We start from the raw sequence: 14,282 nt of genomic DNA, 5'->3' as shown, positions 1-14,282 counted from the left end.
TTCCACTTTATACTATTATAAAAGGAAACAATATAAGACAAAATTGGACTGGGGAAATTGTATCATTTGGGATTATTATTATTTATATGTAATAATTATATTTACTTGATTACCTGTGAATGAACCTTAGTGAACTTTACTATCACTTTTGTACACCTTCCAATGAAACAGCATTTATGGCTGTGAAAAAATACACATTGATTATATGGGCCAGATCATCTGCTGGTATAATTTGGTGAAGCTTCAATGGTGCTAAATTGATTTATGCCAGCTGAGGATCTCGCCCCACATCTCTAATTTAACATATGAAACTGGTATATAACCTATTTTAAGACCAGGAAAAGGCAATCTGGCCCTTACCTGACTCTGCTTAATCTAACTCTCCTGATTTTATCAGCTGAGCCCATCTTGTCTAATTTAGACTTAAACTTTCCCAGACTCAAATCTAGGGTTCTGTTGGCCTTATTGATATTCTTTGCTCAACAATAGTAGTAAATTGTCTGAGTTTATCGCAGTTTTCTACTTTCTAGAGCTCATCTGCTGATTTGTGAACCACTCTTATGTATCAAATATAAAACTTGATACCTAAGAAATCATATTTTGGTCACTACTCATATGACTACCTAAATTTTTTCAAAATTATTAAGTTTTGTAAAAAAATCTCTCTTTTTCAGTAATGCATTCAACCTTGCCTAAAAACTTAGACATTTGTTCCATTTGTTGCCCTGCGCAGCAGCCTCTCTAAGGGCTTGATCCTGCTCTCATCAAAATCAATGGCAAAATTCCAATTGACTTGCATGGAGCAGGATCAAGCCTTTTATCAATAATATACTTTCTGTGGAATAATGACCAGTACTGCACACAATATTCCAGGTAATACTCAACAAGTTACAGTACAGTAATGGTCTCAGGGTGTCAGATGTTTCATTTTGCTTTCTGTCCCTTGCTAAAACACATTAGTATGTAGTTTGCTCTATTTATTAGAGCTGTGTACTTAGGCTATAGATGTTGAGTTTTACCCATGATAACTCCCAGATCCTTTCCTTATCATTGTGTTGGATGACTGTTCCATTTGGCTCCTATTTCTTATCTTGATCTCTTCTTTCAGGTTAACTATTTTAAAGTTGTCTACACTGGTCACCTTTGCCATCCGCTGATCCAGTCACCTAACACTGGAGGATTCCCTTCTTCTCACTGATCTCTTTGTGTTCACATATGAATGAACATTAGAAACCACTTTACCAATTGGTGTTCCTACATTTTGCAAATCTTAAGCTAAAGAAAGGAAAACTTGGGGCTTTTGTAAAAGAAAACTCAGGAATAGCTAATATTGTATCATTGCCAATTAAACCCTTTCTATTATTTCACAGTTTTATAACTCCCAATTTTTTTTTAGAAAAGGATAATTGGATATTTGCTGAGGAGAAAGCATACTCATTACAAAGTAGTCTCCATCACTACAAGTTAGAAATAAGGTAATTATCTTATAATGCCAAAGATAATTCTGGCCTAAATTCTGCTCTAACATTCACCACATTAAACTAACTTTAAATGAATTCAGTGGTGTTACTTGAGACATACACCAATGCAGAATTTGTCCCAGTCTTCTTGAATAGAGTTTGTAAAGTCACTGGAAGTGCACAAGCTTGTAGGCAATAGCTGATGTTTATCAGATACGTAGAGGGAACATTGTATTCCCTCACTACCTTGTTCATGTGCATGGCTATGCACCCTGCTGGCAGGTTTCATGCACAGTTACATTTGAGCCATTCAAGAGACCTTTATGTGCCAGGAGGCATCTGCTTCCTGCTGGAAGAAGGGGCTTAAGGGCTCCCACTTCACCTGCTGTCTTCTGTCTGAGGTAAGGGGGTCCCAAGGCTCCCCATCCTCCCATGGAAAGAGTGAAAGTAATGTATGATAGCGGGGGGAGGGCGTGTGTGTGTGTGAGAGAGAGAGAGAGATGTCTCTACAGTGGTGATAAGCATTAGTACAAAACCCTAAAACAGATTATATCTCTCACTCACACACACACTGAAAGTTAAGGGAGGTTATACAGGATGGATAGAGGAAAAGGGAAATGAAAGGGGGCAAGGACCTTACAAGGAACGTAAGTTATAAGAGAAATATATGAGGAAAGACAGCTAGTAAATGGACAGGAAGGAAAATGAAAAAATATGTGAATGACAAATAAGATGGATAGAAAGGGAGACAGCATAGCCTGGGGGAGAAAATGGGAGCTGAAGAGATTGGATTCCTGGATTTTAAATTTAAGATCTAGTAGTTTTTGTTCTGCACACATACACACAAAGTTAGAGGCAACATGGGGACCCCCATGAATCTGAGGGCAGACACATGAACTGATCTAATTTGCATCCCAGGTGAAATGAATGGAGCTGCACAGGTGCTGAGAGCAGAATTTGGCCGAGGTTGTCGACAGGTTATATACGAATGGTACTGGGGCTAGTGGTGCCATAAATAAATTTTCATATCTAACATGAAATGAATAATTTTGACATCAGAGGTCACCCATCTGCCCAGACATATGTTTTAAGATTAACACATTTTAAGGCCAATTTTTTTTTTAACTGGGGAGTGTCTAAAGGTAAGTACCTAAATCAATATTCTGAAGTCAATGGGAGCCTTTAATATCCAGCTTTATGTTTCCACATCTGAGAATTATGGCTTAAGTTTTTCAGCAATCTGATCCTCAGGTGTGGGGATTCTCTCTACACACCCATGCTGGATCCAGGAGGTGTTTAGAAAGCTCCTTGTTAATCACAAAGGCTGAAAGACTTCTGAAATACCAAGTAAAAAGGACAGAAGGAGCCCTTTCACCCACATAAGCACTCCATCAGTATCTCTACAGAGAGGTGTGGCCACTTTATCAAGCAGGCCCATGCATCCCATCTCAAAAGGGTTGAGGTCTCTATTACACCAGATGTATCTGGTGTAACAGAGCAGAATGTGGTCCTTGGCTTTGGAATTTGGCTAAGATCATGGCTAAAACAAAGTTATGCTTCTCCTGAGAATGCTCTCTCACTATCTTGACTGCTTTTAACTAACTAGCTTTGTGAAAAAGCCAAAAGGTGTCTAATCCCAGAGGAAAGGATATCCTTAATTATCTACTTAGATATCTACTTGAGGCAACATATTAGCATAGTTTCGTTTAGTTAACACTCGAGTTATGTAAATAATGGAAATCGTTATCCACAAATATTTACTTAAATTTGAAAGTGAAAGTGCTTTGTTTGTGCTCACACCACTCTTTTGTGTTTACTTTCTATTACATTCCAGCGAGTGAGTTTTGCTTGCAAGAACGTGTGCAGGAACTACATTTTAAGCTCAAAAGCTGGAGTATGTAGATACTTTATATAGAATTCTGTTTGAGGTTCAGGTTTTCCAGGTCCCATTACCAGAGCCCAGGCACACGGGCAATTAATGTGTTATTGTATCCAGCAACAAATTCTGAATTGCTTGCTCCCAGAACTGTTCAGTCTCCTTCATTCTCCATGGCTCCTGCCTCATGGACAGGGGCTTGTATGTCCTGATTTGGAAAGCAGGGGAGTCAATCTAGGTTGTATCTCTATGATTAGGGCTGCTCTGGGCAGGATCTCTATGGTTAGACTTTCTCAGGACTCACAGGGTATGTTTACACTGCAATATAAGCCCAGGGTTCAAACTCAGGCTCAAGCCTAACCCTCCTTCCATCTACACACAAATTGTGCTGGCTCAGGCCCAGGATCTCCTGGGGTGGAGGGTCCAAGCCTCAGTCAAGCCAGGTCCCAGGGTTCAAACCCTATTGCTTTGCTCTGTGGATACAGCCCCACTGGACTCGTGCTCTGGGAGTCTCCACAAGTGTCCCACACTCCCACAGGCTGACTTTCTTTGTCTTCTGGACAGGCAAGTTTTCCCACACTGCACCGCAAACAAGGCTACAGCAGCCACATTTTGGGATGGTGCTCGGAAGTCAAGTCTGGCATATGGCTGGTTGGAGTCGGGCCTACATAATGCAGTGTAGACACTGGAGACCCAGGGTGGAACCCAGGATTCAACAATTCCTAACCTAGAGTTACAAATGTGCATAGACACTCAATCCCTGGGTTTACAAACCCAGACTCTGCTAACTCAAGTTCTACTAACCTGGGCTTACACTGTAGTGTAGCTCTACCCCCAGAGACCCAACCAGACATTGAGCCTAGGGCACAGTCCCTCATGGCCAAAGACTTGGGACAACTACTAAAGTGCTCTAGCAATAACTAGGGATCATTAAGTAGTCAGGACCACGCCCACCTCAGTCAGGGTCAACTGGGAAGCGCCAAGATCCCACTCGTTTGGATTTCCTTCCACCTCCAGCAGTGCACCAGAACCTGGGTTTGGTGAGTGTCAGAGCACAATATACGACCTATTTGTTTAGCCATGCTTTTGATTAACTGATGGATTCAATTAATAGCAGAAAGTGGAGATCTGTTGTTGAGCCTTTGAAATAAAAGAATTATAATTTTTTTTTCAAATTATTTTTAACAGTTTAAAGCGAGGTATCAATCAATCATTTTATACTCATTTGATCAAAATAAAAGTAATTTCTCATTTTCTCTTCCTATCCAGATATTATTTTATTATCCAATACCACACAGAGCCATAGATGTGCCAAATAATCTGAAATAAATGTACTTCAGACAGTTATTGAGTTAAGGGTGTTTATGAGTAAATCTGTACTGCAAAGTTTTATCTTTTGCTCCCTTTTCATGTTCTAGCTTTGTGGTATAACAAGCATTCAGTATATATAAAAGAATGTTGTACTATTTTTACTATTCAACATAGCATCTCTAGAGCACTGTTGAGGTAAATTTAGGGATAGTTCAACTAAGACTCTAAAATGCAGGACATAGAATACCAAGGAACCTTGAAAATGATGCCATTTATTTTGTGCATAGCTACCATCTTAACTTTCTATTTGATTTTTCTTGTCTTTCAGGAAAAACTGCTCAAGAGATAAACTTCTCTCAGGGAAAGCACAGGAAAAAATTATCAGCAGATCCTGATCATAGCTCACCGTAGATCTTAGGTTCTTTTCATCCTTTAAAAAGAAAATCTCTTTGTCTCTTGGTCTTTGTACAATAAGTACATGCTAATAGTATCTTTATGGCTGTTATCTTTATTTTTTCTCTAAATAGCCATTGCCCCTCATGAGTATTGAAAATTGGTTTATAATTTTTTTTCAAATGTTCATTTTCTATACATCTTAATAATGGTAGACCAGTAGCTCTCAACCTTCAGCCCTTCTCCCAAATAACCAGGACCCTTTCGCACTGTATGGGAAGTACAGAGTGTTTGCAATTCCAGGGCATATGTTCACAACCCCCAGACTGATGGCCTTCACTGTAGATGAAAGGCAGTCTGATTATTTGCTTTCTCGTGGATGCTGATTGCCTATATATATATATATATATATATATATGCAATGTAGGAAACATTTTAAGACTTCATGAACCTATGCCTTTTTTCATTAGTATTATAATTGTCTATCATTTATGATCGATTTATATATAGTTCTAATTGAATAAATAATGCCAGAATCCAAAATACATATTAAAATACCTAAGTTTCCAGAAGAGAGAGAGTCCACTGAGAGGAAACCTATTGTACTGTTATAAACTATTGACATACAGACTGGATAAATATTTTGCTCTTAGTTATAGATCTACTCAATCAATAAAAGATCAGCAAGTCTCTCTTTTTAATACAGCAGATGTGTGGGCTTTCCTTATGTGTGGTCTTGTTAGTTCCAGAAAATTGTGTTTACAGTATGCTTAACTTTTTCTTTCTACATAAAAGAGAAAGCCACTGTAACAAACTTGTTCTCTTATTTCTAAGCATACAAGTGTTAAAGTCTGTCATGAATTAACAGAATGCAAATGACTAGACTCAGTAACTTAAAACGCACAAAAATCTAGCCCTGTCTGTAAATGGGGATAATGGTACTCATCCCCTTTGTAAAGAGCTTTGGGATCTGCAGATGAAAAGTGGCTCTATAAGAGCTAGGTATCAGTGGTAGTATAACGGAGCCAAGCAGCATTTTTAAAGAGGACTCACATACAATAATAGGAATCATTCAGTCACAAGAAAAATACATACAAAATTAGAACAAACAGATGCTTGATACACATACAGTGGAAAAAAGTTATTTTGTGATATCTCAGCCTTATAAAACATGGTGACTAAATAGAGATCATAGAAAGGTAGGAATGGAAGGGACCTCGACAGATCATCTAGTCCTGCACTGAGGCAGGACTAAGGGTATGTCTACACTAGGATATTAGGTCGAATTTATAGAAGTTGGTTTTTTAGAAATCGTTTTTATATATTCGTGTGTGTGTGTGTACCCACAGAAAATGCTCTAAGTGCATTAAATGCATTAACTCGGCGGAGTGCTTCCACAGTACCGAGGCAAGTGTCGACTTCCAGAGCGTTGCACTGTGGGTAGCTATCCCACAGTTCCCGCAGTCTCTGCTGCCCATTGGAATTCTGGGTTGAGATCCCAATGCCTGATGGGGCTAAAACATTGTCGCGGGTGGTTCTGGGTACATATTATCGGGCCCCCGTTCCCTCCCTCCCTCCGAGAAAGCAGCAGCAGACAATCGTTTCGCGCCTTTTTTCTTGAGGAAATGAGATTCAAAAGTTCACGGTTCTTTTCCTGTCTACCTGGCCAGTGCATCTGAGTTGAGAGTGCTGTCCAGAGCAGTCACAATGGAGCACTCTGGGATAGCTCCCGGAGGCCAATACCGTCTAATTGTGTCCACAGTACCCCAAATTCGACCCGGCAAGGCCGATTTAAGCACTAATCCACTTGTCAGGGGTGGAGTAAGGAAATCGATTTTAAGAGCCCTTTAAGTCGAAAAAAGGCCTTCATCGTGTGTATGGGTTCAGGTTTACATCGATTTAACGCTGCTAAATTTGACCTAAAGTCCTAGTGTAGACCAGGGCTAAGAATTGTCTAGACCACTCCTGACAAGTGTTTGCCTAAAAATCTCTAATGATGGAGATTCCACAACCTCCCTAACTAATTTATTCCACTGCTTAACTTCCCTTGTTGTTAGGAAGTTTTTTCTAATGTCTAATCTAAATCTCCTTTGTTGCAATTTAAGCCCATTATAACTTGTCCTGTCCTTGGTGGTTAAGAACAATTTATCACCCTCCTCTTTATGTCCCCCAATCAGTCTTCTCTTCTCCAAACTAAAAACACCCATTTTTTCAGTCTTTCCTCTTATGTCAGGTGTTCTAGACCTTTAATCATTTTTGTTGCTGTCCTCTGGACTTTCTCCAATTTGTCCACATCTTTCCTGAAGTGCAGTGCCCAGAACTGGACACAATACTCCAGTGGAGACCTTTTCAATGCTAAGTAGAGTGGAAGAATTACTTATTGTGTCTTGCTTGCTATACTTCTAATACACTCCAGAATGAGGTTTGGTTTTTTTGCAACAGTATTACATTGTTGACTCATATTTAGTTTGTGATCCACTAGCACTCCCAGATCCTTTTCTGCAGCAATACTTCCTAGGCAGTCATTTCCCATTTGTGCAATTGATGATTCCTTCCTAAGTGCAGTAATTTGTATTTGTCCTTATTGAATTTCATCCTATTTATTTCATAGAATTTCTCCAGACTATTTCTCCAGTTTGTCAAAATCATTTTGAATTTTAATTCTGACCTTCAATTGCTCCCAGCTTTGTATTGTCTGCACACTTTATTAGTGTAATCTCTAGGCCATTATCTAATCATTTACAAAGACATTAAATAGACCCAGGACAGATCTTTGCAGGACCCCAGTCAATATGCCCTTCCAACTTGACTGTGAACCATTGATAACTACTCCAAGTAGTTTTCCAACCAGTTGTGCACCCACCTTAGGTATGTCTAGGCCAGTTGTTCTCAATGACTGGTCTGTGGATCAGAACCATTCCCTGAGATCTTCATGACAGTTTAGAAAGGCAACAAGCTAGTTCCTGGTATCAAAAAGGTTGAGAAACACTGGTCTAGGCTATATTCCCCTAATTTGTTTATGAGAAGGTCACATGAGACAATATAAAAAGCCTTACTAAAGTTGATATATCATACCTGCTTCCCCCTTATCCACAAGGCTTGTTACCCCGTAAAGAAGGATATTAGTTTGGTTTGACATGATTTGTTCTTGACAAATCCACGTTGACTGTTACTTATAACCTTATTATCTTCTAGGTGCTTAAAAATTGATTGATTGAATATTTGCTCCATTATCTTTCTGGGTACCAATGTTAATTATACTGGTCTATAATTCCCTGGGTTATCCTGTTCACCTTTTTATAGATAGGTCCTTTTCCAGTCCTCTGGGATCGCCCATGTCCTCCATGACTTCTCAAAGATAATCGCTAATAGCTCAGAGAGTTCTTCAGTCAGTTCTTTAAGTATTCTAGGATATATTTTGTCAGGCCCTGCCAACTTGAAGACATCTAACTTGTCTAAGTAATTCTTAACTTGTTCTTTTCCTATTTTAGCCTCAGATCCTACCCCATTTACACTTATGTTCCCTTTGTTAGTCATCTGATAACTGTTAACCTTTTTGGCGAAAACTGAAACAAAAAAGGCATTTAAAACTTCAGACATTGCTGCATTTTCTGTTATTGTTTTCCCCACGTCATTGAGTAATGGGCCTAGCTTGTCATTGGTCTTCCTCTTGCATCGAATGTATTTGTAAAATGTTTTCTTTTTGCCTTTATGCCTCTAGTTAGTCTCATTTTGTGCCTTGGCCTTTCTAATTTTGTCCCTATATGCTTATGTTTTTTTTTTTTAAATCTATTCATCCTTCGTAATTTGACCTAGTTTCCCCTTTTTGTGGGACTTTTTTTTGTTTCACATCATTGACAATCTCCTGGGTAAGCCATGGTGGTCACTAACCATACTTGTTTTCTTTCCTATGCACTGGGGTAGTGTGCTCTTGCGTCCTTAATGTCTGTTTAAAAAACTGCCAACTCTTCTGAACTCTTTTTCCCCTTAGACTTGCTTCCCAAGGATCTTCCCTACCAGTTCTCTGAGTTTGCTAAAGTTTACCTTCTTGAAGTCCATTGTCTTTTTTCTGCTGCTTTCCCTCCTACCATTCCTTAGAATTATGAATGCTTATTTCATGATCACTTTCACGCAAGCTGCCTTCCACTTTCAAATTCTCAAACAGGTCCTCCTTATCTGTCAGACTCAAATGTTGAAAAGCCTCTTCTCTTGGTTCTCTCTCCAACTTCTGCAATAAAAAGTTATCTTGAATGCATTCCAAGAACTTGTTGGATAATCTTTTCTCTGCTGTATTATACTCCCAACAGATGTCTGCATATTTGAAGTGTCCTATCACCACCAAGTCCTGTGCTTTGGATGATTTTGTTTTAGTTGTTTAAAAAAAGCCTTATCCACCTCTTCTTCCTGGCTAGGTGATCTATAGTAGACCCCTACCATGACATCAATCTTGTTTTTATGCCTTTTATCTTTTCCCAGACACTTTCAACAGGTCTGCCTCCCACTTTTGTCTCAGTGCACGTTTATATGTCTTTGATATAGAAGCCAACACTTCCTCCCTTTTTTCCTGTCTGTTGTTCCTGAACAAGCTGTACCCTTCTATACCAATGTTCCAATCATGTGAATTATCCCACCAAGTCTCTTAAGTATTACAGTGATTGGACACTGTATAGAAATTTAGAGCTGGATACATACAAGGGAACAGTTATCCTCTCCTAGAACGCATGTAAATAATACAGTGATAATAACTACACACCTACCTATGATAAATAGATTGATTTGCCTCCACTAGAGACAAGATTTTGTTAGTGAAGACTGATTAGTTAAAGCATGCTTAATGGAAGCCTGGCAGAGTCACTATGGTTTAGTAGTCTAATAAGGTATCTGGGAATTTTCTGTAGAATCTTACCTTAGCATGAATTTACCCCGAGGAGCGATTTGTCTTGTATGGTTGGGATTGATTCTCTAGGGCCTACACAAGCTCTTTGCTGCCCCTCTTAAGGGATGCACCTGGGAGGCCCCTACAGTGTATATATTACAGTACAGTAATATATACACTGATAGGATAGGACTTTAAACATGTCATGGAAATCAAATAGCATGAGAGAGAACTTAAGGATCACTGATTGTATACATAGAATTGACAGATCCCATTATTCAATAACCATTGGAGTCCTTTTCAGCAACACAGATTGCAGGACTGTTTCATACACAGCCATTGATTTAGATTTATCTTTTTAAAAACTGCTATAAACAGGCATTTAATACAGCAAACGCTATGAAAGTACCAATAAGGGTTTCTAACTTTCAAACATAAATCAAATTTAGAATTAAGAGAGTCATCTACAATATCTTTGATATTCCAAATTTTCTCTTTTTCCACACAGAGTATCTATAACTTACTTCAAATTCTCTCTCTCACCTTCATCCACAAATAAAGATCAACAGAACCAGCAATGTCTGAAGTCACTCCTATTGACTTCAGTGAGTGTGCATCTCTGAGGGCAAAAATTTGGTTCTATAAGTTGTATTCATTTCAGATTTATGCAATATATAAGCAGATATCAAATAGAACACTTCCTTAGGCATGTGCATTCAGCTAAAGCAGACCCTGACTACTATTTTTATTTAACTATATATATAAATAAATGAAACAACCTATTTTTGATTATTTTATTCCTCCATATCTAGTTTTGACCTTGGATATGATTATCTGGTTAGTTTTTACAATTAATTGCTGATGTCTTCTCATTTTAATTAACAATGGAAATAAACTTGTTTGAAATCTATTTCTGCATTGTACCCCACTGTAAAATTGCTTTTCTTGTTATCCTTTATTGGTCTCTAGGAAGGGCCTCCTTTTGTTCAATTTATTTCCTGTTTGTTAGGGTGGGTTCATGTGCTGAAATGCCTGAGTTCATGAAATGATTGACTGTTAACAGGCCTGTTCCTGGAGCCTGGGCTGATGTGAATAATCCTATTGATGTCAGTAGGGGTAGTCACATGGAAAAGAGCTCTGCTCAGGCCTCTGGCATGTGGAGGGAGTTGAGTTTAGGCTGTCATGCAAACCAAACTCAGAAATTTGGAGCTACTTTCTGTTTAATTTTCAGCCTTACCATTGCCCTCGTGGGTTTTTGGTTTTTTTTTTGCATTAGTGCCAAATCCTGGATCTCAACACAATGTCCAAGTGGCTGAGGAAAGACTTTCTGTACGGCAGAATGACTGGCGGATCTGTGTAGTCACGGATCCACTACCATTCTCCACAAAGAACTTGATTTTGAATTCAGGGAAATTACTCACCTGATTAAGTGCTTTGCTGGATCAGGGCTAGAGAGCTCATCAAGTTACAGGGTCAAGCCCCAAAATCCCTGCTGGGTGGGGTGCAGGAAGCCCCCATGGAACAGAACTCTGACATGGGCAGGGACTGATGACTCCCTGCTTCCTTTTCCATAGCAGAACAGCACTAGTTCCACTGGGTTGAGTTTCTCCACAACATCAGAGGAAGGAGCAGGATTTGGCCCCAGTGATTATTAATGGGACAATGTTGCAGCTAAGATAAAATGTGACATTATTTTGTCAACAAATATTGGGTGTGAAGTTATTTTTGCAGAAGTTATGTGGATAAAGGTCACTTTGCAAAATCAAGGGATGGATTCTCCATCCTGCTATGGCCCCTTTACTCAGTTTTTGTGCCTGGGAAATTCTCCTCTCATAAGAACTGAACAGGACAACCACAGGTTATCTTATGAGGCCCCCTGCACAAGCCCTAAGCTAGGCAGTGGGGCTTAGTGTAAGACCAGAGAGTAGAGGGGCAGGCCAGGGGGAGGGCTTTAGCAGATGCTGCTTCAGCAGTTTTTGGGCTGCTGTACTTTAGGGTTGTCCAAATTGTGCTTAGGACCTTTTTAGCCCTCATAGAAGCCCAGAATTGGGTAAACACAAAGGTGACCCTTAGCCACCCACTTCCTTGGGCCTCAAGTTTTGTGCTGAACTTCTGGGAAAGAGCTCTAATTCTTTATAAGCCTAATCCAGTTCTCATCAAGGTCAACAGGAGGCTTTCCGTTGATTTCAATGAGAGTTGGATCAGGCCCTGTAGGGGATGCTGTTACATTTTCCTATCTAATTCATTGTGGGTTGTGTATTTTTTCTTAAAACAGGAGAAACTCTGATTACTCAAGAAAAAAGAGTCATGACTTATGACCAAATACACAGCGAAGTAGTCAGATATGCCAAGGCACGACTTGGGAAGGAAAAGTAATGAAGATTTAGCCTGAGAAGAAATAAAGGGGAATATGAAATGCACTTAATCTTCTTTGAATGGGAATGTTTAAAAAATTAAATAAAAATCCATGAGCTTGATGCATTGTATTAAATGAATTTCTCATGGAAGTGGTGACACCTCTCATTTCTTTGTGGGATAATTGCTATTGTGTACAAATGAAAAGAATTTTCTGTTTGAGAAAGCCAAATCATTTTAGCAATAAGCAGTTTGACACTTGAGGGGAAAGAAATCAACTGAAATCCAGAAAGACAAGATATTGTACAGATCTGCACCTTTATCAATGTAAACAGAAGAGACCATTCATATATGTTTCTCATGCTTGTGGCTTACAACAATCTCCCCACTATATTTTCCACTGTATGCATCCGATGAAGTGAGCTGTAGCTCACGAAAGATAATGCTCTAATAGATTTGTTAGTCTCTAAGGTGCCACAAGTACTCCTTTTCTTTTAACAATGCTATTATTATTCAGGGATCACCCATGATACAGAATGTATTTTGTTTTACTACAAAAAGATATTTTTCAAGCAAATGGTGGCAATGTAGATGCTTTCAAGCCTTGTGTTGAAAATGTTCTGTATGTCCGAGCTAAAATCCAGAAAGACAACAATAAAAGGCTGATTTTTGTTAAAAGTGGCCCTTTGGTATTCAATGGCAAAAGTCCTGTCTAATTATACATCTTTGACACAGGTGGTGGTTGGTGTTTAAGATAAAAATGGAGCATAATTTGTCGGTTGTCTCTGACCTTTCAGTAAAAATGCGTCTCATGGATTTTATTATGACAAAATCCAAGAGACAAGAGCAAGATGTATATATTTTACACAACAAAAGGTTAATTTATGTTCTTTCTAAGTGGTGATTTTTGATGTATCAGAATATATAGAGAAACTAGGATCTCTCTTTGTTCAAGTAACTGCATAAAAGGTGGGGGGTTTTCAACGGTCTCTTGTGTGCTGTTTCTGAAGAATATATATATAAAAGCACCCTTTCTAGATTCATATCTCATCTGTTCAGTTGAATTTCATGGGGGTGTATGCTGTTGTACTGATGATAATCAAGTACAAGAGTAGCCATTGTCACAGTATTAAAAGTCATTAGGACTCCCGTTCAGTACCTCATCAATAGGATTAGTCACTGTGAACTCCACATTTTAAATGAAATAAGTGCCTTTGGTAATTCACTTGGATTTTCCAAGAGGTACATAGTGAGAACAAATAGAGCTGTACAAAATTCAAGCATGTCAGTGATAAAAGTTTTGATAATCCTTAAATATTTAATGTGAGAAAGTTTATTGTAAGTACTCAGTGGACCAAGTTCTGATCAGTTACAATGGTATACGATTTCAGTGGAATTACTCTGAACAAAGTCAGATCAGAACAGGGTGCAACATATAAAACGAAGGATGGAAGATTTAAGGGAGAAGAGGTACTCATGAGTGACAGTAAAAGCAAAAGCCTGAAGATTATTTTTTCTTCAGTAAATGCATAACAGAAAGCAAAAGGACATCTTTTAATATTCTAAAGCTAGTTTTTGACTCTGACGTGCTTAGCTACTTCACAGACACTGAAGCACCTGTATTCAGAACAAAGTGGAATGTCATGCTTTCCTTTTAGATAACCAAAACCTTAACTTCAGATTTAATAGACTAATTGTACATTATTAGATCCATTATTTAAATGAATTTTTGTAATATGTACTAGTATTAAAATTTTCTGTGAAATTCACTGTAAATATTGTGACTTTAAATTTAATCAAAAATATATTCTATTTGTAAATGTTGTAAGAGAAATGTTATGAGGGTTAAGAAGCAAGGAATGCTTCAACAAACTGGTGGATGGGGATCTACAATGAGGAAATAGGTGCTAAATGCTTTTGGACCAACATTGCCTTTGAAAACACAAGCAGTAGCAAATCTATAACATCACTGTGTTGCTTAGGCCAATGATTTTGTTTTCATTTTGTCTAA

At 38.5% G+C, this 14,282-nt stretch overlaps 1 protein-coding gene across 4 annotated transcripts in view; it reads left to right on the top strand.

Moving 5' to 3' along the window:
• Nucleotides 1-13,948, top strand: part of HTR7 (5-hydroxytryptamine receptor 7) — a 41,876-nt gene extending 27,928 nt beyond the window's left edge. For 2 of the 4 annotated variants that reach the window (XM_073353814.1, XM_073353816.1), the window contains exon 3: nt 1,109-1,345. In XM_073353814.1, the coding sequence (XP_073209915.1) occupies nt 1,109-1,157 (49 nt within the window). In that variant the 3' untranslated portion in view covers nt 1,158-1,345. Of the gene's footprint in view, nt 1-1,108; nt 1,346-4,975; nt 5,107-12,191 lie in introns of those variants that run through there. The other 2 variants (XM_073353815.1, XM_073353813.1) reach the window with 2 other exon arrangements.
• The last annotated feature ends 334 nt before the right edge of the window (nt 13,949-14,282 follow it).

This window comes from Lepidochelys kempii, chromosome 7 (genome assembly GCF_965140265.1).
Source record: "Lepidochelys kempii isolate rLepKem1 chromosome 7, rLepKem1.hap2, whole genome shotgun sequence".
In the NCBI taxonomy this organism is placed as follows: Eukaryota; Metazoa; Chordata; order Testudines; family Cheloniidae; genus Lepidochelys; species Lepidochelys kempii.
Note: the sequence above shows the minus strand (reverse complement) of the source record. Positions and strands in the feature narration are given on the sequence as shown.